The following is a 27,094-nucleotide window of genomic DNA, read 5'->3' as shown; positions in this document are numbered from 1 at the left end:
GGAAACCATCCCATAAACACTCCAGGAATTCCTCCTCCACAGTATTGTTACTAATTTGGTTAGCCCAATCTATATGTAGATTAAAGTCACCCATGATGACTGCTATGCCCTTATTGCACACTTCTTTAATTTCCCTTTTAATGCCATCCCCAACCTCCGCCTTACTGTTTGGAGGTCTATATACCACTCCCACTAATGTTTTTTTCCCCTTAGTATTTCTCAATTCTACCCATACAGATTCCACATCATCAGAGCTAATATCCTTCATTACAATTGTATTAATCCCTTCTTTAACCAGTAATGCTACCCCACCTCCCTTTCCTTTCTGCCTATCTTTCCGGAATATCGAATACCCCTGGATGTTGAGTTCCCAGTCTTGGCCTTCCTTGAGCTACGTTTCTGTAATCCCAACCAAATCATATTCGTTTACCTCTATTTGTGCAGCCAATTCGTCCACCTTATTACAAATGCTCCTCGCATTAAGACACAAAGCCTTCAGGCTTGTTTTTTTAACGCTTTTAGACCTATTAGAATTATTATTTACTGTGGCCATGTTTGATTTAAACCGTTGATTTCTCTGACTGCCACTTTTGTTTTTCTCCTTCCTATCTTTTGCTTTTATCCCTGTTTTCCTTTCCTCTGTCTCCCTGCTCAGGTTCCCATCCCCCTGCCATTTTAGTTTAAACCCCCCCGAACAGCACTAGCAAACACTCCCCACAAGGATATTTGTCCCGCTCTGGTTCAGGTGCAACCCATCCGACGTGTACAAGTCCCACCTTCCCCAGAAGCAGGCCCAGTGATCCAGGAAACTAAAGCCCTCCCTCCTGCACCAACTCTTTAGCCATGCATTCATCTGCTCTATCCTCCTATTCCTATACTCACTAGCACGTGGCACCGGGAGTAATCCAGAGATTACAACCTTTGAGGTCCTACTCTTTAATCTGCTACCTAGCTCCCTAAATTCTTGCTGCAGGACCTCATCCCTCTTCCTACCCATGTCGTTGGTCCCAATGTGAACCACGACCTCTGCCTGTTCACCCTCCCCCTTCAGAATGCCCTGCAGCCGTTCAGTGACATCCTTGACCCTGGCACCAGGGAGGCAACAAACCATCCTGGAGTCACGTCTACGGCCACAGAAACGCCTATCTGTTCCCCTTATGATAGAATCCCCTACCACTATTGCTCTCCCACTCTTTTTCCTCCCTTCCTGAGCAGCAGAAGCACCCCTGGTGTCAGGAAGTTGGCTGCTGCTGCCTTCCTCTGGTGAGTCATCCCCCTCAACAGTATCCAAATTGGTATACCTGTTTGAAAGGGGGATGGCCACAGGGGTCCCCTGCACTACCTGCCTGCTTCTATTGCTCCGCCTGGTGGTCACCCATTTCCCTTCTGCCTGTGCAGCCCTACCCTGCGGCGTGACCAACTCATCAAACGTGTAATCCACGACCCTCTCAGCATCGTGAATGCTCCACAACCCATCCATCCGCAGCTCCAGCGCCTCAATACGGCCCGTTAGTAGCTGCAGCTGGATGCATTTCTGGCACACGTGGTCGTCAGGGACACTGGCAGCGTCCCTGAATTCCCACATAGAGCAAGAGGAGCATAACACGGGGCTGGGCTCTCCTGGCATGACTTACCCCTTTAATTAATTTACATTAATTCAATACCACCAGTTAAAGATATACTCTAGGGCGCTTATTTACCAACTGTCCCCACTACACCACAGAGACCCAAGAAAATATAAACTGCAGAATTTAAGCTTGTAATGAAAAGGAGAAAGAAATACTCACCAACAGACAGAACGAGAGCGAGACAGACAGAGCGAGACAGACAGAGCGAGAGCGAGACAGACAGAGCGAGAGCGAGACAGTGTATAACTCCAGCCAGTTATGTTTGGGGCCATTACCTTCATGAGCTTGGAGTTCTGATCCTCCAGCACGATGATATCTTCCTCCATCTTCTTCATCTTCCCCTCCGTCGTCACCTTCTCCAGCTGCAACTTCTGTCGAGCAGCTTCCTCCTCCTCCAGCTGCTCCTCGATATCCTAGTACACGGGAGAGAGCGGAGAAATCAAACCAGGACCGTACCAAGAGAGAGTGAGAGAGAGACAGAGAGAGAGACAGGGAGAGAGAGAGAGAGAGAGACAGAGAGAGAGACAGAGAGAGAGACAGGGAGAGAGAGAGAGAGACAGAGAGAAACAGAGAGAGAGAGAGACAGAGAGAGAGAGAGAGACAGAGAGAGAGACAGAGACAGAGAGAGAGAGACACAGAGAGAGAGACAGAGAGAGAGAGACAGAGAGAGAGACAGGGAGAGAGACAGGGAGAGAGAGAGAGACAGACAGTGAGGGAGACAGAGAGAGAGAGAGAGACTGAGAGAGAGAGAGAGACAGAGAGAGAGACAGAGAGAGAGACAGATAGAGACAGAGAGAGAGATCAAACCAGGACCATACCCCGAGAGAGAGAGAGAGGGAGAGACAGAGAGAGAGAGAGAAAGAGAGAGACAGAGAGAAAGAGACAGAGAGAGAGACAGAGAGAGAGAGAGACAGAGAGAGAGAGACAGAGAGAGAGACAGAGAGAGAGAGACAGAGAGAAACAGAGAGAGACAGAGACAGAGAGAGAGAGACAGAGAGGGAGAGACAGATCAAACCAGGAACGTACCCCGAGAGGGGAAACGGAGGGGAGCAGAGGGTGAGAAGGAGGGAGGGCGGAGTGGGAAGCATGGAAGGGCAAGCAGGAGAGTGTGAGGGAGCTGGGGGAGGGTTCGAGAGGTGCAGGGGGGAGGGGGAGAGTGCGGGGGGAGGGTTCGAGAGGTGTAGGGGGGAGGGGCAGAGTGCGGGGGGAGCTGGGGGAGGGTTCGAGAGGTGTAGGGGGAGGGGGAGAGTGCGGGGGGGAGGGTTCGAGAGGTGTAGGGGGGAGGGGAGAGAGCGGGGGGAGCTGGGGGAGGGTAAAATCTTCTGGAATTTTTTGAGGATGTAACTGGTAGAATAGATAAGGGAGAACCAGTGGATGTGGTGTATTTGGACTTTCAGAAGGCTTTCGATAAGGTCCCACATAAGAGATTAGCGTGTAAAGTTAAACCACATGGGATTGAGGGTAAGGTATTGACTTGGATAGAGAACTGGTTGGCAGACAGGAAGCAAAGAGTTGGAATAAACGGGTCTTTTTCCGAGTGGCAGGCAGTGACTAGTGGGGTACCGCAGGGATCGGTCCTAGGACCCTAGCTATTCACAATATATATTAATGATCTAGACGAGGGAACTAGGTGTAATATCTCCAAGTTTGCAGACGACACAAAGCTGGGAGGGCGTGTGTGCTGTGAGGAGGATGCCGAGAAACTCCAGTACGATTTGGACAGGTTGGGTGATTGGGCAGATGCATGGCAGATGCAGTTTAATGTGGATAAATGCGAGGTTATCCACTTTGGTGGCAAAAACAGGTAGGCAGATTATTATCTGAACGGCAATAGATTGGGAGAAGGGGAAGTGCAACGAGACCTGGGTGTCCTTGTGCACCAGTCACTGAAGGTAAGCATGCAGGTGCAGCGGGCGGTTCAGAAGGCAAATGGTATGTTGGCCTTTGTAGCGAGAGGATTCGAGTACAGGAGCAAGGATGTCTTGCTGCAGTTGTACAGGGCCTTGGTGAGACCACACCTTGAGTATTGTGTGCAGTTTTGGTCGCCTTTTCTGAGGAAGGATGTTCTTGCCATGGAGGGAGTTCAGCGAAGATTCACCAGACTGATACCTGGGATGGCAGGAATGACGTATGAAGAGAGATTGGGTCGATTGGGCTTGTACTCGCTGGAGTTTAGAAGAATGAGAGGGGATCTCATTGAAACTTATAAAATTCTAACAGGACTAGGCAGACTAGATGCAGGAAGGATGTTCCCGATGGCGGGGGAGTCCAGAACCAGGGGTCACAGTCTAAGGATAAGGGGTAGACCATTTAGGACTGAGATGAGGAGGAATTTCTTCACCCAGAGAGCGGTGAACCTGTGGAATTCTCTGCCACAGAAGGCAGTAGAGGCCAATTCATTAAATATATTCAAGAAGGAGTTGGATATATTTCTTGAGGCTAAAGGGATCAAGGGATATGGGGAGAAGGCAGGGACAGGGTACTGAATTTGGATGATCAGCCATGATCTCGGTGAATGGCGGAGCAGGCTCGAGGGGCCGAATGGCCAACTCCTGCTACTATCTTCTATGTTTCTATGGGGGAGTGGGCGGGGAGAGCTCGGTGAGCGTTTGAGAGGTGTAGGGGGAGCGGGAGGGTGTAGGGAAGCGGGCGGGGGTTGCGCCCAGAGGGAAAGCGAGCGGAGTAAAGCCCCCCCTGACCTGCACGTGCTGCAGCATCTTCTTCTTCTCGTTCTGCAGCTGCTGGTTTCGCTCCTCCTCCTCCTCCACCCGGGACTCCAGGTCGTGCAGGATCTCCTCCAACTCCTGCTTCTTCCCGGCCAGCCGGGCCCTCATCTCCTCCGCCTCCGCAAAGAGCTCCGTCTCCGCCTGCAGCTGCTCCGCCAGGATGTTCTTCTCCTCCACGAGCTGCGCCGGGGACCACAGACAAACGGGTTAGATACAGAGTGAAGCTCCCTCTACACTGTCCCGTCAAACACTCCCAGGGCAGGTACAGCACAGGGTTAGATACAGAGTAAAGCTCCCTCTACACTGTCCCATCAAACACTCCCAGGGCAGGTACAGCACGGGGTGAGATACAGAGTAAAGCTCCCTCTACACTGTCCCGTCAAACACTCCCAGGGCAGGTACAGCACGGGATTAGATACAGAGTAAAGCTCCCTCTACACTGTCCCATCAAACACTCCCAGGGCAGGTACAGCATGGGTTAGATACAGAGTAAAGCTCCCTCTACACTGTCCCGTCAAACACTCCCAGGGCAGGTACAGCACGGGTTAGATACAGAGTAAAGCTTCCTCTACACTGTCCCATCAAACACACCCATGGCAGGTACAGCACGGAGTTAGATACAGAGTAAAGCTCCCTCTACACTGTCCCATCAAACACTCCCAGGGCAGGTACAGCACGGGGTTAGATACAGAGTGAAGCTCGCTCTACACTGTCCCGTCAAACACTCCCAGGGCAGGTACAGAGGGTTAGTTACAGAGTAAAGCTCCCTCTGCACTGTCCCATCAAACACTCCCAGGGCAGGTACAGCACGGGGTTAGATACAGAGTAAAGCTCCCTCTGCACTGTCCCATCAAACACTCCCAGGGCAGGTACAGCACGGGGTTAGATACAGAGTGAAGCTCGCTCTACACTGTCCCGTCAAACACTCCCAGGGCAGGTACAGAGGGTTAGTTACAGAGTAAAGCTCCCTCTGCACTGTCCCATCAAACACTCCCAGGGCAGGTACAGCACGGGGTTAGATACAGAGTAAAGCTCCCTCTGCACTGTCCCATCAAAAACTCCCAGGGCAGGTACAGCACGGGTTAGATACAGAGTAAAGCTCCCTCTACACTGTCCCATCAAACACTCCCAGGGCAGGTACAGCACGGGTTAGATACAGAGTAAAGCTCTCTCTACACTGTCCCATCAAACACTCCCAGGGCAGGTACAGCACGGGTTAGATACAGAGTAAAGCTCCCTCTGCACTGTCCCATCAAACACTCCCAGGGCAGGTACAGCACGGGTTAGATACAGAGTAAAGTTCCCTCTACACTGTCCCCATCAAACACTCCCAGGGCAGGTACAGCATGGGTTAGATACAGAGTAAAGCTCCCTCTACACTGTCCCATCAAACACTCCCAGGGCAGGTACAGCACGGGTTAGATACAGGGTAAAGCTCCCTCTACACTGTCCCATCAAACACTCCCAGGGCAGGTACAGCACGGGTTAGATACAGAGTAAAGCTCCCTCTACACTGTCCCATCAAACACTCCCAGGGCAGGTACAGCACGGGTTAGATACAGAGTAAAGCTCCCTCTACACTGTCCCATCAAACACGCCCAGGGCAGATACAGCACGGGGTTAGATACAGAGTAAAGCTGCCTCTACACTGTCCCGTCAAACACTCCCAGGGCAGGTACAGCACGGGGTTAGATACAGAGTAAAGCTCCCTCTACACTGTCCCATCAAACACTGCCAGGACAGGTACAGCACGGGTTAGATACAGAGTAAAGCTCCCTCGACACTGTCCCATCAAACACTCCCAGGGCAGGTACAGCACGGGGTTAGATACAGAGTAAAGCTCCCTCTACACTGTCCCATCAAACACGCCCAGGGCAGGTACAGCACGGGTTAGATACAGAGTAAAGCTCCCTCTACACTGTCCCATCAAACACGCCCAGGGCAGGTACAGCACGGGTTAGATACAGAGTAAAGCTCCCTCTACACTGTCCCATCAAACACTCCCAGGGCAGGTACAGCACGGGTTAGATACAGAGTAAAGCTCCCTCTACACTGTCCCATCAAACACTCCCAGGGCAGGTACAGCACGGGTTAGATACAGAGTAAAGCTCCCTCTACACTGACCCATCAAACACTCCCAGGGCAGGTACAGCACGGGGTTAGATACAGAGTAAAGCTCCCTCTACACTGACCCATCAAACACTCCCAGGGCAGGTACAGCACGGGGTTAGATACAGAGTAAAGCTCCCTCTACACTGTCCCGTCCAACACGCCCGATGTGCTGCCCTGGTTTAAACACTAAGCGAACAAACACTAAGCGAGGCAGCGGCGGCGCTCTGACCTGTTGGTGCTTCCGTCCCAGATCCGTCAGGTCCATCTCGGCCTTGACCTGCTTCTCCTTGACCTTCAGCAGCTCGTCGTCCTTCGCCTGCATCTCCTCGTCCTGCCGGGTCACCTGCAGCAGAGGCTTCACCTGCCAGAGAGAGAGACCGGGGTGCAGTGTTAGCCCGAGATACCGCGGGAGTCCTCCCCACCCTCCCGTGTGACGCGAGGGCCCCAGAATCACAGGGGACTTGTGGAAGCCGTTTAACGCGTTAGGATCCCGAGCCGAGATACAACAACTGCTCCCTTTTATCCCAGGCCTTTAACGCAGCAACATGTCCCAGGGCGCTTCACAGGGGCGATTATCAAACGCAATTTGACACCGAGCCACATCAGGAGATATTAGGGCATGTGACCAAAAGCTGGGTCAAAGAGGTCGGTTTTAAGGAGCGTCTTAAAGGAGGAGAGAGAGGCGGAGAGGTTTAGGGAGGGAATTCCAGAGCTCAGGGCCCCAGGCAGCTGAAGGCACGGCCGCCAATGGTGGAGCGATGGAAATCGGGGATGCTCAAGAGGGCAGAATTGGAGGAACGCAGAGATCTCTGGGGTTGTAGGGGCTGGAGGAGGTTACAGAGATAGGGAGGGGGGCGAGGGCCATGGAGGGATTTGAACAGGAGGATGAGAATTGTAGGGGCTGGAGGAGGTTACAGAGATAGGGAGGGGGCGAGGGCCATGGAGCGATTTGAACAGGAGGATGAGAATTGTAGGGGCTGGAGGAGGTTACAGAGATAGGGAGGGGGGCGAGGGCCATGGAGGGATTTGAACAGGAGGATGAGAATTGTAGGGGCTGGAGGAGGTTACAGAGATAGGGAGGGGGCGAGGGCCATGGAGCGATTTGAACAGGAGGATGAGAATTGTAGGGGCTGGAGGAGGTTACAGAGATAGGGAGGGGGCGAGGGCCATGGAGCGATTTGAACAGGAGGATGAGAATTGTAGGGGCTGGAGGAGGTTACAGAGATAGGGAGGGGGCGAGGGGCCATGGAGGAATTTGAACAGGAGGATGAGAATTGTAGGGCTGGAGGAGGTTACAGAGATAGGGAGGGGCGAGGGGCCATGGAGGGATTTGAACAGGAGGATGAGAATTGTAGGGACTGGAGGAGGTTACAGAGATAGGGAGGGGGGCGAGGGCCATGGAGGGATTTGAACAGGAGGATGAGAATTGTGAGGACTGGAGGAGGTTACAGAGATAGGGAGGGGGCGACGGGCCATGGAGGGATTTGAACAGGAGGATGAGAATTGTAGGGCTGGAGGAGGTTACAGAGATAGGGAGGGGGCGAGGGCCATGGAGGGATTTGAACAGGAGGATGAGAATTGTAGGGGCTGAAGGAGGTTGCAGAGATAGGGAGGGGGCGAGGGCCATGGGGGGATTTGAACAGGAGGAAGAGAATTGTAGGGGCTGGAGGAGGTTACAGAGATAGGGAGGGGGGCGAGGGCCATGGAGGGATTTGAACAGGAGGATGAGAATTGTAGGGCTGGAGGAAGTTACAGAGATAGGGAGTGGGCGAGGGCCATGGAGGGATTTGAACAGGAGGATGAGAATTGTAGAGGCTGGAGGAGGTTACAGAGATAGGGAGGGGGCGAGGGCCATGGAGGGATTTGAACAGGAGGATGAGAATTGTAGGGGCTGAAGGAGGTTACAGAGATAGGGAGGGGGCGAGGGGCCATGGAGGGATTTGAACAGGAGGATGAGAATTGTAGGGGCTGGAGGAGGTTACAGAGAAAGGGAGGGGGCGAGGGCCATGGAGGGATTTGAACAGGAGGATGAGAATTGTAGGGACTGGAGGAGGTTACAGAGATAGGGAGGGGGGCGAGGGCCATGGAGCGATTTGAACAGGAGGATGAGAATTGTAGGGGCTGGAGGAGGGTACAGAGATATGAAGGGGGCGAGGGCCATGGAGGGATTTGAACAGGAGGATGAGAATTGTAGGGGCTGAAGGAGGTTACAGAGATAGGGAGGGGGCGAGGGTCATGGGGGGATTTGAACAGGAGGAAGAGAATTGTCGGGGCTGGAGCAGGTTACAGAGATAGGGAGGGGGGGCGAGGGCCATGGAGGGATTTGAACAGGAGGATGAGAATTGCAGGGGCTGGAGGAGGTTACAGAGATAGGGAGGGGGGCGAGGGCCATGGAGGGCTTTGAACAGGAGGATGAGAATTGTAGGGGCTGGAGGAGGTTACAGAGATAGGGAGGGGGCGAGGGCCATGGAGGGATTTGAACAGGAGGATGAGAATTGTAGGACTGGATGAGGTTACAGAGAGAGGGAGTGGGGCGAGGGCCATGGAGGGATTTGAACAGGAGGATGGGAATTGTAGGGGCTGGAGGAGGTTACAGAGATAGGGAGGGGGGCGAGGGCCATGGAGGGATTTGAACAGGAGGATGAGAATTGTAGGGGCTGGAGGAGGTTACAGAGATAGGGAGGGGGCGAGGGCCATGGAGGGATTTGAACAGGAGGATGAGAATTGTAGGGGCTGGAGGAGGTTACAGAGATAGGAAGGGGGCGAGGGGCCATGGAGGGATTTGAACAGGAGGCTGAGAATTGTAGGGGCTGGAGGAGGTTACAGAGATAGGGAGGGGGCGAGGGCCATGGAGGGATTTGAACAGGAGGATGAGAATTGTAGGGGCTGGAGGAGGTTACAGAGATAGGGAGGGGGTGAGGGCCATGGAGGGATTTGAACAGGAGGATGAGAATTGTAGGACTGGATGAGGTTACAGAGAGAGGGAGTGGGGCGAGGGCCATGGAGGGATTTGAACAGGAGGATGGGAATTGTAGAGGCTGGAGGAGGTTACAGAGATAGGGAGGGGGCGAGGGCCATGGAGGGATTTGAACAGGAGGATGAGAATTGTAGGGGCTGGAGGAGGTTACAGAGATAGGGAGGGGGCGAGGGCCATGGAGGGATTTGAACAGGAGGATGAGAATTGTAGGGGCTGGAGGAGGTTACAGAGATAGGGAGGGGGCGAGGGGCCATGGAGGGATTTGAACAGGAGGCTGAGAATTGTAGGGGCTGGAGGAGGTTACAGAGATAGGGAGGGGTGCGAGGGCCATGGTGGGATTTGAACAGGAGGATGAGAATTGTAGGGCTGGAGGAGGTTACAGAGATAGGGAGGGGGCGAGGGGCCATGGAGGGATTTGAACAGGAGGATGAGAATTGTAGGGCTGGAGGAGGTTACAGAGATAGGGAGGGGGCGAGGGGCCATGGAGGGATTTGAACAGGAGGATGAGAATTGTAGGGGCTGGAGGAGGTTACAGAGATAGGGAGGGGTGCGAGGGCCATGGAGGGATTTGAACAGGAGGATGAGAATTGTAGGGCTGGAGGAGGTTACAGAGATAGGGAGGCGGTGAGGGGCCATGGAGGGATATAAACACTCGCCAAGGCTTCTTCGGCAGCACCTCCCAAACCCGCAGCCTCTTCCACCTAGAAGGACGAGGGCAGCAGGCGCACGGGAACACCGCCACCTCCAAGTTCCCCTCCAAGTCACACACACCATCCTGACTTGGAAATATATCGGCTGTTCCTTCATCGTCGCTGGGTCCAAATCCTGGAACTCCCTCCCTAACAGCACTGTGGGAGCACCTTCACCACACGGACTGCAGCGGTTCAAGAAGGCGGCTCACCACCACCTTCTCACGGGGCAACTAGGGATGGGCAATAAATGCTGGGCCTTGCCAGCGACGCCCACACCCCGTGAATGAATTTAAAAAACAATTTAATTGGAATTTTTATATCCCAATCCCTTTGCTCCTCGACCCCATTTCCATTCTTGTAGTCTGTGACCTCCTTATTTTTCTTACCAACACGTAATCCCTCACACTTGTTCAGAGACACACTTATAACTGGGTACAGTTTTGGTCTCCTTACTGAAGGAAAGATATACTTGCCATAGAGGGACTGGTTCCTGGGATTGGGGGGCTTGTCCTATGAGGAGAGATTGAGTAGACTAGGCCTATATTCTCTAGAGTTTAGAAGAATGAGAGGTGATCGCATTGAAACATACAAGATTCTTACAGGGCTTGACAGGGTAGATGCAGGGAGGGTGTTTCCCCCTGGTTGGGGAGTCTAGAACCAGGGGTCACAGTCTCAGGATAACGGGTCGGCCATTTAGGCCTAGAATATAAGAGCAGGGAGGTTATGATGGAGCTGTGCAAAACGCTAGTTAGGCCACAGCTGGAATACTGTGTGCAGTTCTGGCCGCCACACTATAGGAAGGATGTGATTGCATTGGAGAGGGTGCAGAGGAGATTCACCAGGATGTTAGCTGGGCTGGAGCGCTTCAGCTATGAAGAGAGACTGGACAGGCTGGGGTTGTTTTCCTTAGAGCAGAGAAGGCTGAGGGGGGGACCTGATTGAGGTGTACAAAATGATGAGGGGCATAGATAGGGTGGATAGAAAGGAACTTTTCCCCTTAGTAGAGGGGTCAATAACCAGGGGGCATAGTTTCAAGGTAAGGGGCGGGAGGTTTAGAGGGGATTTGAGGAAAAACTTTTTCACCCAGAGGATGGTTGGAATCTGGAACTCACTGCCTGAAAGGGTGGTAGAGGCAGGAACCCTCACAACATTCAAGAAGCATTTAGATGAGCACTTGAAACGCCATAGCATACAAGGCTACGGACCGAGTGCTGGAAAATGGGATTAGAATAGACAGGAATAACAACAGAAAATGCTGGATAAACTCAGCAGGCCAGGCAACATCCGTGGAGAGAGAGAAACAGACTCAACGTTTCGGGTCGAAACCCTTCGTCAGGACTGAGAGAAAAGGCCGGAAATGAAACAAAAGGCAGTTTTGGGGGGGCTGGGAAATGGGGGAGGGGCCATTATTATAATGTAACAGGGGCCGAGGTTATGGTCTGAAATTTTTGAACTCTATGCTGAGTCCTGAAGGCTGTAAAGTGCCTCATCGGAAGATGAGGTGCTGTTCCTCGAGCTTACGCTGAGCTTCCGTGGAACAATGCAAGAGCCCGAGGACGGTGAGGTCCGAGCGGGAATGGAGCGGTGAATTAAAGTGTCAGGCCACCGGAAGCTCGGGGTCACCCCCTTACGGACTGAACGGAGGTGTTCCGCAAAGCGGTCGCCCAATCTGCGTTCGGTCTCCCCAATGTAGAGGAGACCGCATCGTGAGCAGCGAATACAGTATACTAGATTGCGAGAAGTACAAGTAAATCGCTGTTTCACCTGGAAGGCCCCTATTATATTTTTTATCCACACTTTTGGTTCGTGACTTTGTCTTTTTTTTCCTCTCTCCCACATGGCAGCTGTCTCTCACTCTGCTATCGTATTAGAATAGACAGGGCTTGATGGCCGGCGACGATACGGTGGGCCGAAGGGCCTCTTTCTGTGCGGTATAACTCTATGACAGATGAGGAGGAATTTCTTCACTCAGAGGGCGGTGAATCTTTGGAATTCTCTGCCCCAGAGGGCTGTGGAGGCTCAGTCGTTGAGTGTATTCAAGGCTGCGATCGATAGATTTTTGGATATTAAGGGATATGGGGATCAGGCGGGGAAAGAGGAGTTGAGGTCGAAGATCAGCCACGATCTTATTGAATGGCGGAGCAGGCTCGAGGGGCCGAATGGCCCACTCCTACTCCTGATGTTCTCATGACTTACCTTGGTGAAGAGACGCCACCATTGCCAGTGGCGGAGTTTGAGATAGGCCGCACAGTTCCTCTGTAGCACCTTGAGCGCGCTGAGCTGTTGCTGCCTCTTGTTGAAGGCCCTGGGGAGAGAGGGGAGAAGATTGAGTGGCGGAGAAGATCGGCGGGGGGGGTGGCGGGGCGACAAGATCGGCGAGGGTGGGGGGCGGGGTAACAATGGGTCAATCGAAGGAATGTTAAATCCGCTCAAAAGCCTTGAACACCGATTCCCGATCGTGTTGGGTGGGGAGGACACCGAGCGGAGGGAGGGAGGGAACGGGGGCAATATTTTTATTGTTCTCCGCGCCAATTGGTTGGTATCAAAACAGACAAATAATTCGTTCATTTCTGTCGCACACTGGCAACCAGTGTGGAAAATATGCCTCTGGGAAATTGTGGGCGAGAGGGTTAATCCCCCTCCGATGGGGAACAGGCTGCCCCGGTGTCTGAGTGTAAATGGGGAGAGGTGGGCGAGAGGGTTAATCCCCTCCGATAGGGAACAGGCTGCCCCGGTGTCTGAGTGTAAATGGGGAGAGGTGGGTGAGAGGGTTAATCTCCTTCCGATAGGGAACAGGCTGCCCCGGTGTCTGAGTGTAAATGGGGAGAGGTGGGTGAGAGGGTTAATCCCCCTCCGATAGGGAACAGACTGCCCCGGTGTCTGAGTGTAAATGGGGAGAGGTGGGCGAGAGGGTTAATCCCCTCCGATAGGGAACAGGCTGCCCCGGTGTCTGAGTGTAAATGGGGAGAGGTGGGTGAGAGGGTTAATCCCCCTCCGATAGGGAACAGGCTGCCCCGGTGTCGGAGTGTAAATGGGGAGAGGTGGGTGAGAGGGTTAATCCCCTCCGATAGGGAACAGGCTGCCCCGGTGTCTGAGTGTAAATGGGGAGAGGTGGGTGAGAGGGTTAATCTCCTTCCGATAGGGAATAGGCTGCCCCGGTGTCTGAGTGTAAATGGGGAGTGGTGGGTGAGAGGGTTAATCCCCCTCCGATAGGGAACAGGCTGCCCCGGTGTCTGAGTGTAAATGGGGAGAGGTGGGTGAGAGGGTTAATCCCCCTCCGATAAGGAACAGGCTGCCCCGGTGTCTGAGTGTAAATGGGGAGAGGTGGGTGAGAGGGTTAATCCCCTCCGATAGGGAACAGGCTGCCCCGGTGTCTGAGTGTAAATGGGGAGAGGTGGGTGAGAGGGTTAATCCCCCTCCGATAGGGAACAGGCTGCCCGACAGGCCCTGGGCGGAACACCTACTTGCGCGCCAGGTAACCGCGGGCGGCAGCCTGGAAGAGGATGATGATGTCGGTGATCTTGAGGTCGCGCTCTTCCTCCAGGTGGGCCAGCACGCCGGCTCGGAAGAAGATCTTGCTCTGGCCGATACGGAAGAGGTTGTAGTCCAGCTCCAGGGCCCGGATCTGAACGCAGAGAATGAGAGAGAGAGCGAACATAAACATAGAAACCTAGGAAAATAGGAGCAGGAGTCGGCCATTCGAGCCTGCTCCGTCATTCAATATGATCATGGCTGATCCTCTATCTCAATACCATATTCCCGCTCTCTCCCCATACCCCTTGATGCCTTTTGTGTCTAGAAATCTATCTCCTTCTCAAATATATTCAGTGACTTGGCCTCCACAGCCTTCTGTGGTAGAGAATTCCACAGGTTCACCGCCCTCTGAGTGAAGAAATTTCTCCTCATCTCAGTCCTAAATGTCCTACCCCGTATCCTGAGACTGTGTGACCCCTCGTTCTAGACCCCCCCAGCCAGGGGAAACATCCTCCCTGCATCCAGTCTGTCTAGCCCTGTCAGAATTTTATACGTTTCCATGAGACCCCCCCTCTCATTCTTCTAAACTCTAGTGAACGCAGGCCTAGTCGACCCAATCTCTCCTCATACGACAGTCCTGCCATCCCAGGAATCAGTCTGGTGAACCTTCGCTGCACTCCCTCTATGGGCAAGTAGATCTTTCCTTGGGTAAGGAGACCAAAACTGCACACAGTACTCCAGGTGTGGTCTCACCAAGGCCCTGTATAACTGCAGTAAGATTTCTTTACTCGTAGAAAAATAGGAGCAGGAGTCGGCCATTCGGCCCTTCGAGCCTGCTCCGCCATTCAATATGATCATGGCTGATCCTCTATCTCAATACCATATTCCCGCTCTCTCCCCATACCCCTTGATGCCTTTTGTGTCTAGAAATCTATCTCCTTCTCAAATATATTCAGTGACTTGGCCTCCACAGCCTTCTGTGGTAGAGAATTCCACAGGTTCACCGCCGTCTGAGTGAAGAAATTTCTCCTCATCTCAGTCCCTAAATGTCCTACCAAAGATATTAAGGGATATGGAGCCAAAGGCGGGTCGATGGAGTTAGGTCGCAGATCAGCCCATGATCTCACTGAATGGCGGAACAGGTTCGAGGGGCTGAATGGCCTCCTCCTGTTCCTGTGTAACAGGCTCGAGGGGGCTGAATGGGCCTCCACCTGTTCCTGTGTAACAGGCTCGAGGGGCTGAATGGGCCTCCTCCTGTTCCTGTGTAACAGGCTCGAGGGGGCTGAATGGGCCTCCTGCTGCTCCTGTGTAACAGGCTCGAGGGACTGAATGGACCTCCTCCTGCTCCTGTGTAACAGGCTCGAGGGGGCTGAATGGGCCTCCTCCTGTTCCTGTGTAACAGGCTCGAGGGGCTGAATGGGCCTCCTGCTGCTCCTGTGTAACAGGCTCGAGGGGGCTGAATGGGCCTCCTCCTGTCCCTGTGTAACAGGCTTGAGGGGGCTGAATGGGCCTCCTCCTGTTCCTGTGTAACAGGCTCGAGGGGCTGAATGGGCCTCCTCCTGTTCCTGTGTAACAGGCTCGAGGGGCTGAATGGGCCTCCTCCTGTTCCTGTGTAACAGGCTCGAGGGGGCTGAATGGGCCTCCTGCTGTTCCTGTGTAACAGGCTCGAGGGGGCTGAATGGGCCTCCTCCTGTTCCTGTGTAACAGGCTCGAGGGGCTGAATGGGCCTCCTCCTGTTCCTGTGTAACAGGCTCGAGGGGGCTGAATGGGCCTCCTCCTGTTCCTGTGTAACAGGCTCGAGGGGCTGAATGGGCCTCCTCCTGTTCCTGTGTAACAGGCTCGAGGGGGCTGAATGGGCCTCCTCCTGTTCCTGTGTAACAGGCTCGAGGGGGCTGAATGGGCCTCCTCCTGTTCCTGTGTAACAGGCTCGAGGGGCTGAATGGGCCTCCTCCTGTTCCTGTGTAACAGGCTCGAGGGGCTGAATGGGCCTCCTCCTGTTCCTGTGTAACAGGCTCGAGGGGGCTGAATGGGCCTCCTCCTGTTCCTGTGTAACAGGCTCGAGGGGCTGAATGGGCCTCCTCCTGTTCCTGTGTAACAGGCTCGAGGGGGCTGAATGGACCTCCTCCTGTTCCTGTGTAACAGGCTCGAGGGGCTGAATGGGCCTCCTCCTGTTCCTGTGTAACAGGCTCGAGGGGGCTGAATGGGCCTCCTCCTGTTCCTGTGTAACAGGCTCGAGGGGCTGAATGGGCCTCCTCCTGTTCCTGTGTAACAGGTTCGAGGGGCTGAATGGGCCTCCTCCTGTTCCTGTGTAACAGGCTCGAGGGGGCTGAATGGGCCTCCTCCTGTTCCTGTGTAACAGGCTCGAGGGGCTGAATGGGCCTCCTCCTGTTCCTGTGTAACAGGCTCGAGGGGGCTGAATGGACCTCCTCCTGTTCCTGTGTAACAGGCTCGAGGGGCTGAATGGGCCTCCTCCTGTTCCTGTGTAACAGGTTCGAGGGGCTGAATGGATCTCCTCCTGGTCCTGTGTAACAGGCTCGAGGGGCTGAATGGGCCTCCTCCTGTTCCTGTGTAACAGGCTCGAGGGGGCTGAATGGGCCTCCTGCTGCTCCTATCTTCTGCTCCTCCAGTACGGCTCTTAAATAAAACTATCTACAGGAAACTCTTTTTTATATCCGGCACCGACGTGGTGCCGGTTTATCAAAAAGTCCGGATTACAGAGAGGTATAGTTTAAAAGGTACGAGAGCTCCGTGCACAGCAACAAATCCAGGCTTCCCTGTTGCTTAGCAACATGTGCAGGAACCCCGGGTACACAGAGCAAGCGTCCCTGTTGCTTAGCAACATGTGCAGGAACCCCGGATACACAGAGCAAGCGTCCCTGTTGCTTAGCAACATGTGCAGGAACCCCGGATACACAGAGCAAGCGTCCCTGTTGCTTAGCAACAGGTGCAGGAACCCCGGTTACACGGCCACCGATCCAGGAATGGCCACTAATAGGAAGTAAAACTTACCTGAACCTACTCCTGAATTTTGCCGGTTAACCGAGATTTCCGGTTATTTAGGTGCCGGTAAGTCGACAGTTTCCTGTATTTTTAGAATGGTCTCAAAGAGTAATTCTGTATCGACTCGCAAACCCACAAATTCTGTACACTCTTTTGTAAGGAGTTGCAGAATTCTGGGGGAGTATCCCGCACCCTCACAATATCCGGAAGGTTACAGTCTAGTTCAACTTATTAAAAGTACTATTCGGAGGATGGTAACATCTTCAGTCGTTCCTTTCCTTTAGGGAGAGATAGCCTGGCCCTTTAGACCCATTTAAGTGTCTTATGGAATTCGGCTATCTCTAACTTAAGTTGAGGGTGAACGTCTGGGGAATAGGCCTGATCTGGGATAGCCCAAAAGGGCTAGGACTGTAATTATCCCTTCAATCTCCTGATTCACTTATTCATCGAAAAATAGGAGCAGGAGTCGGCCATTCGGCCCTTCGAGCCTGCTCCGCCATTCAATATGATCATGGCTGATCCTCTATCTCAATACCATATTCCCGCTCTCTCCCCATACCCCTTGACGCCTTTTGTGTCTAGAAATCTATCTATCTCCGTCTTAAATATATTCAGTGACTTGGCCTCCACAGCCTTCTGTGGTAGAGAATTCCACAGGTTCACCACCCTCTGAGTGAAGAAATTTCTCCTCATCTCAGTCCTAAATGTCCTACCCCGTATCCTGAGACTGTGACCCTTCGTTCTAGACCCCCCAGCCAGGGGAAACATCCTCCCTGCATCCAGTCTGTCTAGACCTGTCAGAATTTTATACGTTTCAATGAGATCCCCCTCTCATTCTTCTAAACTCTAGTGAATACAGGCCTAGTCGACCCCAATCTCTCCTCATACGACAGTCCTGCCATCCCAGGAATCAGTCTGGTGAACCTTCGCTGCACTCCCTCTATGCCAAGTCTATCCTTTCTTAGGTAAGGAGACCAAAACTGCACACAGTACTCCAGGTGTGGTCTCACCAAGGCCCTGTATAACTGTAGTAAGACATCCTTGCTCCTGTACTCAAATCCTCTTGCAACGAAGGCCAACACACCATTTGCCTTCCTACCTGCACGTTTGCTTTCAGTGACTGGTGTACAAGGACACCCACGTCCCTTTAAACCGCACAAACAGAATTAACGTTGCTGTCTCAACAACCGTCTGCCCCCTGACCCCCGCCCCCCACCGCAAGACGTCTCCCCAGGCGTCTGCTCTACACTAAACGCAGGACGTCTGGCGAGAGGGGAGGAGGCGCCGCACATGCGACAGCCTTCTCCCGTGCCCATGCAAGGGGCCGGCCATTGTGGCTTACCATGAGTTCACAGGCCTGCTTCCCGTCCATGAATCCCTTGGGAATGGCATTCGGCGTGAGGATCTCGTACCTGGACAGGGAAAGAGCAAGGAGTAAAACCTCGTGGGTCACAGAGAGACAGAGGCACGCCATGCGGGCTGCGGGGGGGGGCGGGGGTGGAGAGGAGACAGAGGGACAGAGAGAGGGGGGAGGAGAGAGACGGGGAGAGAGAGAGAGAGACGGGGAGAGAGAGAGAGAGAGACGGGGAGGAGAGAGAGAGACGGGGAGGAGAGAGAGAGAGACGGGGAGGAGAGAGAGAGAGACGGGGAGAGAGAGAGAGAGACGGGGAGGAGAGAGAGACGGGGAGAGAGAGAGAGAGAGACGGGGAGAGAGAGAGACGGGGAGGAGAGAGAGAGACGGGGAGGAGAGAGAGAGACGGGGAGGAGAGAGAGACGGGGAGAGAGAGAGAGAGACGGGGAGAGAGAGAGAGACGGGGAGGAGAGAGAGACATGGAGAGAGAGAGAGACAGAGAGACCGAGCGAGAGAGAGAGAGACAGAGGGAGACAGAGAGACTGAGCGAGAGAGAGAGACCGAGCGAGAGAGAGAGACGGGAAGAGAGAGAGAGGGAAAGGGAGCGAGGGAGAGCGCTAAAGCTGTTTTTTTTTTAATGTTTGGGACCAGCCCATCTCCCCGTTACACCCCCTCCCCTCATTACACCCCCCTCTCCCCTCCAGCCCCTCCCCCATTACACCCACTCCCATTGAACCCCGCCCTCTCCCTCCTCCCCGTTGCACCCCACCCCTCCCCCTCCCCCATTACATCCCACTCTCTCCCCCCTCCCCCATTACACCCCCCCTCTCCCGCGCCTTCTCACCGCTGGCGGAACTCCTGGAAGACAATGCGGTTGGGGAAGCCTTGCCGACAGATGCGGATCCCCTCCAGCACGCCGTTACAACGCAACTGGTCCAGGACCAGGTGAGGTTCCAGCTTCCCGGCCTGTGTGGGGGGAGGGAGACAGAGAAGAGGTTACCACTGGCCCGGAACAGGCACACAACGCCCCACCAGAGGACGCGAGAGAGTGCAGTCCCCTAACCCATCTCCCCCGCGCGCGCCCTCACCGTCCCATCGAAGCCAAAACCATCTCCCAAGTCTGACCGCTGCCCCCACCCCACTCCCCCCCACACCCCGAGCTTCTCTCGGATGAGACGTTAAACCGAGGCCCCCGTCTGCCCTCTCAGGTGGACGTGAAAGATCCCACGGCCACTATTGGAAGAAGAGCAGGGTGGGCGGAGTTCTCCCCGGTGTTCTGGGCCCAATATTTATCCCTTGTTATGAATCTTATGATCCATGAAGAAAGACTCATGAAATAACACTGGACAGCCAGCTGGTGGCGGCGTCCAAGGAGTATAAATACTCGGGCGTGGGCCCAGCTTGCCCAGGGACATTTTGTAAGACAGGAACTAGTGAAGGACAACTAGACCGCCATGTTTTGAAACAAGTTGATTAAAGCCTTGCTTTATACTCGCACCGAGTGCGTCGTGAGTTTTATTACGTCATCCCTCGACCAACATCACTAAAAAAAAGACGATCTGGTCGTTATCACATTGCTGTTTGTGGGAGTTTGCTGTGCGCAAATTGGCTGCCGCGGTTCCCACATAACAAAAGCGACCCCACTTCGAAAAAAACGACTTCATTGGCTATGAGGCGCTTTGGGACGTCCTGAGCTGGTGAAAGGCGCGGGCGAGATGCAAATCTTTTCTTTGACGGGCGGTGCGTCCCATTCAAATTTGTTTTGTCCCATTGTAAGGCCGGTGAGCGGCCTGCAGCTTAAGGGGAATATTGGTCGCCCTCCTCCCCCCGCCACCGGCGCCCCCCCCCCGATCCTCACCCTCTTCTCGTGGTTGGGAATGATACAGCGGACAAAGTTGGGGTTGGTGTTGCGCAGCGTGGCCATCAGCTTGGACAGCGACTCCTTGTAGAGCTGCCCCACCGTGCGGAACATCCCCTTCTTGGTCTTGTACGAGGAGCCGAAGGTCATCTCGTTCATGCCGGACACCTGGTCCAAGCCCACTATCCGGTCAACTGCGGAGGGGGAGAGAGGGAGAGAAAGAGAGAGAGAGAGAATTACATAGAACGCACAGCACAGAAAACAGGCCAATCGGCCCAACTGAGCGAGTGCCCCTCTGTTCTGAGTATTAAGGTACAGTGAGTGAGTGCCCCTCTGTTCTGAGTATTAAGGTACAGTGAGTGAGTGCCCCTCTGTTCTGAGTATTAAGGTACAGTGAGTGAGTGCCCCTCTGTTCTGAGTATTAAGGTACAGTGAGTGAGTGCCCCTCTGTTCTGAGTATTACGGTACAGTGAGTGTGTGCCCCTCTGTTCTGAGTATTAAGGTACAGTGAGTGAGTGCCCCTCTGTTCTGAGTATTAAGGTACAGTGAGTGAGTGCCCCTCTGTTCTGAGTATTAAGGTACAGTGAGTGAGTGCCCCTCTGTTCTGAGTATTAAGGTACAGTGAGTGAGTGCCCCTCTGTTCTGAGTATTAAGGTACAGTGAGTGAGTGCCCCTCTGTTCTGAGTATTACGGTACAGTGAGTGTGTGCCCCTCTGTTCTGAGTATTAAGGTACAGTGAGTGAGTGCCCCTCTGTTCTGAGTATTAAGGTACAGTGAGTGAGTGCCCCTCTGTTCTGAGTATTAAGCTCCAGTGAGTGCCCCTCTGTTCTGAGTATTAAGGTACAGCGAGTGAGTGCCCCTCTGTTCTGAGTATTAAGGTACAGCGAGTGAATGCCCCTCTGTTCTGAGTATTAAGGTACAGTGAGTGAGTGCCCCTCTGTTCTGAGTATTAAGGTACAGTGAGTGAGTGCCCCTCTGTTCTGAGTATTAAGGTACAGCGAGTGAGTGCCCCTCTGTTCTGAGTATTAAGGTACAGTGAGTGAATGCCCCTCTGTTCTGAGTATTAAGGTATAGTGAGTGAGTGCCCCTCTGTTCTGAGTATTAAGGTACAGTGAGTGAGAGCCCCCCCTATAGAGTCAGAGTTATACCGCACAGAGAGAGGCCCTTCGGCCCATCGTGTCCGCGCCGGCCATCAAGCCCTGTCTATTCTAATCCCATTTTCCAGCACTTGGTCCGTAGCCTTGTAGTCTAACCCAGGTATATGGAGACCAGAACTGTGCACGGTGCTGAAAGTGTGGTCTAACCCAGGTATATGGAGACCAGAACTGTGCACAGTGCTCCAAGTGTGATCTAACCAAGGTATATGGAGACCAGAACTGTGCACAGTGCTCCAAGTGTGGTCTAACCAAGGTATATGTAGACCAGAACTGTGCACAGTGCTCCAAGTGTGGTCTAACCAAGTTATATGGAGACCAGAACTGTGCACAGTGCTCCAAGTGTGGTCTAACCAAGGTATATGGAGGCCAGAACTGTCCGCAGTGCTCCAAGTGTGGTCTAACCAAGGTATATGGAGACCAGAACTATGCACAGTGCTCCAAGTGTGGTCTAACCAAGTTATATGGAGACCAGAACTGTGCACAGTGCTACAAGTGTGGTCTAACCAAGGTATATGGAGGCCAGAACTGTGCGCAGTGCTCCAAGTGTGGTCTAACCAAGGTATATGGAGACCAGAACTGTGCACAGTGCTCCAAGTGTGGTCTAACCAAGGTATATGGAGACCAGAACTGTGCACTGTGCTCCAAGTGTGGTCTAACCAAGTTATATGGAGACCAGAACTGTGCAGTGCTCCAAGTGTGGTCTAACCAAGGTATATGGAGACCAGAACTGTGCACAGTGCTCCAAGTGTGGTCTAACCAAGGTATATGGAGACCAGAACTGTGCACAGTGCTCCAAGTGTGGTCTAACCAAGGTATATGGAGACCAGAACTGTGCACAGTGCTCCAAGTGAGGTCTAACCAAGGTATATGGAGACCAGAACTGTGCACAGTGCTCCAAGTGTGGTCTAAACAAGGTATATGGAGACCAGAACTGTGCACAGTGCTCCAAGTGTGGTCTAACCAAGGGATATAGAGACCAGAACTGTGCACAGTGCTCCAAGTGTGGTCTAACCAAGGTATATGGAGACCAGAACTGTGCACAATGCTCCAAGTGTGGTCTAACCAAGGTATATGGAAACCGGAACTGTGCACAGTGCTCCAAGTGTGATCTAACCAAGGTATATGGAGACCAGAACTGTGCACAGTGCTCCAAGTGTGGTCTAACCAAGGTATATGGAGACCAGAGCTGTGCACAGTGCTCCAAGTGCGGTCTAACCAAGGTATATGGAGACCAGGACTGTGCACAGTGCTCCAAGTGTGGTCTAACCAAGGTATATGGAGACCAGGACTGTGCACAGTGCTCCAAGTGTGGTCTAACCAAGGTATATGGAGACCAGGACTGTGCACAGTGCTCCAAGTGTGGTCTAACCAAGGTATATGGAGACTAGAACTGCGCACAGTGCTCCAAGTGAGGTCTAACCAAGGTATATGGAGACCAGGATTGTGAACAGTGCTCCAAGTGAGGTCTAACCAAGGTATATGGAGACCAGAACTGTGCACAGTGCTCCAAGTGTGGTCTAACCAAGGTATATGGAGACCAGAACTGTGCACAGTGCTCCAAGTGTGGTCTAACCAAGGTATATGGAGACTGGGACTGTGCACAGTGCGCCAGGTGTGGTCTAACCAAGGTATATGGAGACCAGAACTGTGCACAGTGCTCCAAGTGTGGTCTAACCAAGGTATATGGAGACTGGGACTGTGCACAGTGCTCCAAGTGTGGTCTAACCAAGGTATATGGAGACCAGGACTGTGCACAGTGCTCCAGGTGTTGTCTAACCAAGGTATATGGAGACCAGAACTGTGCACAGTGCTCCAAGTGTGGTCTAACCAAGGGATATAGAGACCAGAACTGTGCACAGTGCTCCAAGTGTGGTCTAACCAAGGTATATGGAGACCAGAACTGTGCACAATGCTCCAAGTGTGGTCTAACCAAGGTATATGGAAACCGGAACTGTGCACAGTGCTCCAAGTGTGATCTAACCAAGGTATATGGAGACCAGAACTGTGCACAGTGCTCCAAGTGTGGTCTAACCAAGGTATATGGAGACCAGAACTGTGCACAGTGCTCCAAGTGTGGTCTAACCAAGGTATATGGAGACCAGGACTGTGCACAGTGCTCCAAGTGCGGTCTAACCAAGGTATATGGAGACCAGGACTGTGCACAGTGCTCCAAGTGTGGTCTAACCAAGGTATATGGAGACCAGGACTGTGCACAGTGCTCCAAGTGTGGTCTAACCAAGGTATATGGAGACCAGGACTGTGCACAGTGCTCCAAGTGTGGTCTAACCAAGGTATATGGAGACCAGAACTGCGCACAGTGCTCCAAGTGAGGTCTAACCAAGGTATATGGAGACCAGGACTGTGAACAGTGCTCCAAGTGAGGTCTAACCAAGGTATATGGAGACCAGAACTGTGCACAGTGCTCCAAGTGTGGTCTAACCAAGGTATATGGAGACTGGGACTGTGCACAGTGCTCCAGGTGTGGTCTAACCAAGGTATATGGAGACCAGAACTGTGCACAGTGCTCCAAGTGTGGTCTAACCAAGGTATATGGAGACTGGGACTGTGCACAGTGCTCCAAGTGTGGTCTAACCAAGGTATATGGAGACCAGGACTGTGCACAGTGCTCCAGGTGTTGTCTAACCAAGGTATATGGAGACTGGGACTGTGCACAGTGCTCCAAGTGTGGTCTAACCAAGGTTTGATGCATGTTTAACATAACTTCTCTGTTTTTGAATTCTATCCCTCTAGAAATGAACCCCAGTGCCTGGTTTGTTTTTTTATGGCCGTACTAACCTGCGTCGCTACATTTAGTGATTTGTGTATTTGTACTCCCAGATCCCTCTGCTCCTCTACCCCATTTAGATTCTTATTTTCCAAGTAATATGTGACCTTATTTTCTTACCAAAATGTAATCTTATCTGTCCTCTCTCCCATGGGCTGCGGGGTGGGGGCTCTGTATTTAGAAAGTGTGCATCTGGAGGTGGGGGTGGGGTGGTGGGGAGGAGAGAGACTGACAGCGAGGGAGAGTCAGACAGAGAGCCAGCGAGAGAGAGAGAGACAGCGAGAGAGAGAGCGAGAGAGAGAGACAGCGAGAGTGAGAGAGCCAGCGAGAGCGAGAGAGCCAGCAAGAGCGAGACACAGCGAGAACAATAGAGAGCCAGCGAGAGCGAGAGAGACAGCGAGACAGAGAGAGACAGCGAGAGAGAGAGACAGCGAGAGAGCCAGCGAGAGAGAGCCAGCAAGAGAGAGAGCCAGCGAGAGCGAGAGAGACAGCGAGACAGAGAGAGACAGCGAGAGAGACAGCGAGAGAGCCAGCGAGAGAGAGACAGCGAGAGAGAGCCAGCAAGAGAGAGAGCCAGCGAGAGAGAGAGACAGCGAGAGAGAGACAGCGAGAGAGAGCCAGCAAGAGAGAGAGCCAGCGAGAGAGAGACAGAGTGTGGGAGACAGAAAGAGGGAGAGACAGAGAGAGAGACAGAGACAGAGATAGAGTGAGAGAGAGACGAGAGAGAGAGACAGAGGTGGACCGACAGAAAGAGATACGGACAGAGACAGACAGAGAGGGATAGCGACAGAGAGAGAGCGAGAGACAGAGAGAGAGCGAGAGACAGATACAGGGAGATAGAGACAAGGGATAGTGAGAGAGGAACATGTCACCGAGGCTCCTCTTCAACAGCCAGCGTGCGGCAGTGGGAGCGAGGACGGAGAGCGCTATTGGGAGAAGTAGCGTCTGGGATCACTGAAAAGTTCAACGTCTGGATCAGCCACACCTCACAACACGAGGGCACGGGTGAAGAAGCGGGGAAAAATCGGATCAAGAAACACACAAAGCGGGGCTGAAATGACCGGGGGTTTCCGGAACGGCGGGAACTGTCCTTACCGTCTTTCCAGAGCTCGGCCACAAAACGGTCAGTGGACTGGTGGAGCAGAGTGGCCACATTGTCATTCAGGGGGTCCATGTTCTTCATGAGCCACTCGTCTGCCTTGTAGTCTACCTGTAGAGAGAAAGAGAGAGAGGCGTGACACACCGTACTGTTTACATAGAGAGGTGTGACACACCGTGCTGTTTACATAGAGAGGCGTGACACACCGTGCTGTTTACATAGAGAGGCGTGACACACCGTGCTGTTTACATAGAGAGGCGTGACACACCGTGCTGTTTACATAGAGAGAGGCGTGACACACCGTGCTGTTTACATAGCGGCGTGACACACCGTGCTATTTACATAGAGATTGAGGCGTGACACACCATGCTGTTTACATAGAGAGAGGCGAGGCACACCGTGCTGTTTACATAGTGGCGTGACACACCGTGCTGTTTACATAGTGGCGTGACACACCATGCTGTTTACATACAGGCGTGACACACCGTGCGTTTACATAGAGATTGAGGCGTGACACACCATGCTGTTTACATAGAGAGAGGCGAGGCACACCGTGCTGTTTACATAGTGGCGTGACACACCGTGCTGTTTACATAGTGGCGTGACACACCATGCTGTTTACATACAGGCGTGACACACCGTGCGTTTACATAGAGGCATGACACACTGTGCTGTTTACATAGAGACGTGACACACCGTGTTGTTTACATAGAAAGGCGTGACACTGCTTTTTACACAGAGAGGGACGTGACACACCATGCTGTTTACATTGAGAGAGGGGGGGATGGGGCGTGACACACATCCCTGACTTTGTCACCTCTAGACTTGACTATCCCAACGCTCTCCTGGCCGGCCTACCACGTTCTACCCGACGCAAACTTGAGGTGATCCAAATCTCGCAACCCGTGTCCTAACTCACACCAAGTCCCGTTCACCCATCACCCCTCGCTGACCTACATTGGCTCCCGGTTCAGCACCGCCTCCATTCTCATCCTTGTTTTCAAAGCCCTCCAGGGCCTCGTCCATCCCCATCTCTGTAACTTCCTCCAGCCCTACAATTCTCATCCTCCTGTTCAAATCCCTCCATGGCCCTCGCCCCTTCCCTATCTCTGTAACCTCCTCCAGCCCCTACAATTCTCATCCTCCTGTTCAAATCCCTCCATGGCCCCTCGCCCCCTCCCTATCTCTGTAACCTCCTCCAGCCCCTACAATTCTCATCCTCCTGTTCAAATCCCTCCATGGCCCCTCGCCCCCTCCCTATCTCTGTAACCTCCTCCAGCCCCTACAACCCTCCGAGATCTCTGCGCTCCTCCAATTCTGGCCTCTTGAGCATCCCCGATTTCCATCGCTCCACCATTGGCGGCCGTGCCTTCAGCTGCCTGGGGCCCTGAGCTCTGGAATTCCCTCCCTAAACCTCTCCGCCTCTCTCTCCTCCTTTAAGACGCTCCTTAAAACCGACCTCTTTGACCCAGCTTTTGGTCACCTGTCCTAATATCTCCGCATGTGGCTCGGGGTCAGATTTTCTTTGATAATCGCTCCTGTGAAGCGCCCTGGGACGTTTTACTACGTTAGAGGCGTGGGATAAATAGAAGTTGTTGTTGTTTAAACGGAGACAGAGATGATCTTGCCCGATCTGTTCAGTTCCGGGCCCCGCACCTCAGGACGGATACACTGGCCGTGTAGGGGGAGCATTGCAGATTCACCAGACTGATACCGGGGGCTAAAAGGGTTAGATTCCGAGGACAGGTGGCACAGACTGGGCTTGTGTTCCCATGGAGTGTGGAAGATTAAGGGGTGATCTGATCGAGGGTGTTGAAGATGATTAAAGGGACTCGATAGGGTGGAGAGAGAGAGAGAAACTGTTTCCTCTGGTGGGGGGAGTCCAGAACAAGGGTGGGGGGGCAGAACCTTAAAATTAGAGCCAGGCCGTTCAGGGGTGATGTCAGGAATCAGTTCTTCACACAAAGGGTGGTGGAAACCTGGAACTCTCTCCCCAAAGAGCTGTGGAGGCTGGGGGTCAATTGGAGCTTTCAAAACGGAGATCGATAGACTTTTTTTGGGTCAGGGTATCGAGGGATATGGGGCCAAGGCGGTTAGATCGGCCACGATCTTAGTTTTATTGCACTTTTCACCACTTCAGGACGTCCCAAAGTGCTTCACAGCCAATTTCGAAGTGTGGTCACTGTTATAATGTAGGAAACGCGGCAGCCAATTTGCGCACAGCAAGCTCCCACA

At 53.2% G+C, this 27,094-nt stretch overlaps 1 protein-coding gene across 2 annotated transcripts in view; it reads right to left on the bottom strand.

Annotated features, from left to right (window-relative positions):
• LOC147084862 (myosin-10-like) overlaps window positions 1–27,094 on the bottom strand; it is a 117,523-nt gene that overhangs the window by 41,231 nt on the left and 49,198 nt on the right. For both annotated transcript variants that reach the window (XM_085979570.1, XM_085979571.1), the window contains 9 exons: window positions 24,856–24,970; window positions 19,819–20,012; window positions 18,805–18,926; window positions 17,952–18,021; window positions 13,600–13,760; window positions 12,332–12,440; window positions 6,696–6,827; window positions 4,328–4,534; window positions 1,904–2,041 (listed from right to left, as the gene is read on the bottom strand). In XM_085979570.1, the coding sequence (XP_085835696.1) occupies window positions 1,904–2,041; window positions 4,328–4,534; window positions 6,696–6,827; window positions 12,332–12,440; window positions 13,600–13,760; window positions 17,952–18,021; window positions 18,805–18,926; window positions 19,819–20,012; window positions 24,856–24,970 (1,248 nt within the window). The remainder of the gene's footprint in view (window positions 1–1,903; window positions 2,042–4,327; window positions 4,535–6,695; window positions 6,828–12,331; window positions 12,441–13,599; window positions 13,761–17,951; window positions 18,022–18,804; window positions 18,927–19,818; window positions 20,013–24,855; window positions 24,971–27,094) is intronic.

The sequence above is a fragment of the Somniosus microcephalus genome, unplaced genomic scaffold, assembly GCF_052327205.1.
Source record: "Somniosus microcephalus isolate GS21.2 unplaced genomic scaffold, FLI_Smic_1.0 unresolved_chr9, whole genome shotgun sequence".
NCBI lineage: Eukaryota > Metazoa > Chordata > Chondrichthyes > Squaliformes > Somniosidae > Somniosus > Somniosus microcephalus.
The sequence above is the reverse complement of the archived record's forward strand: the minus strand, read 5'-3'. Positions and strand labels throughout refer to the sequence as shown.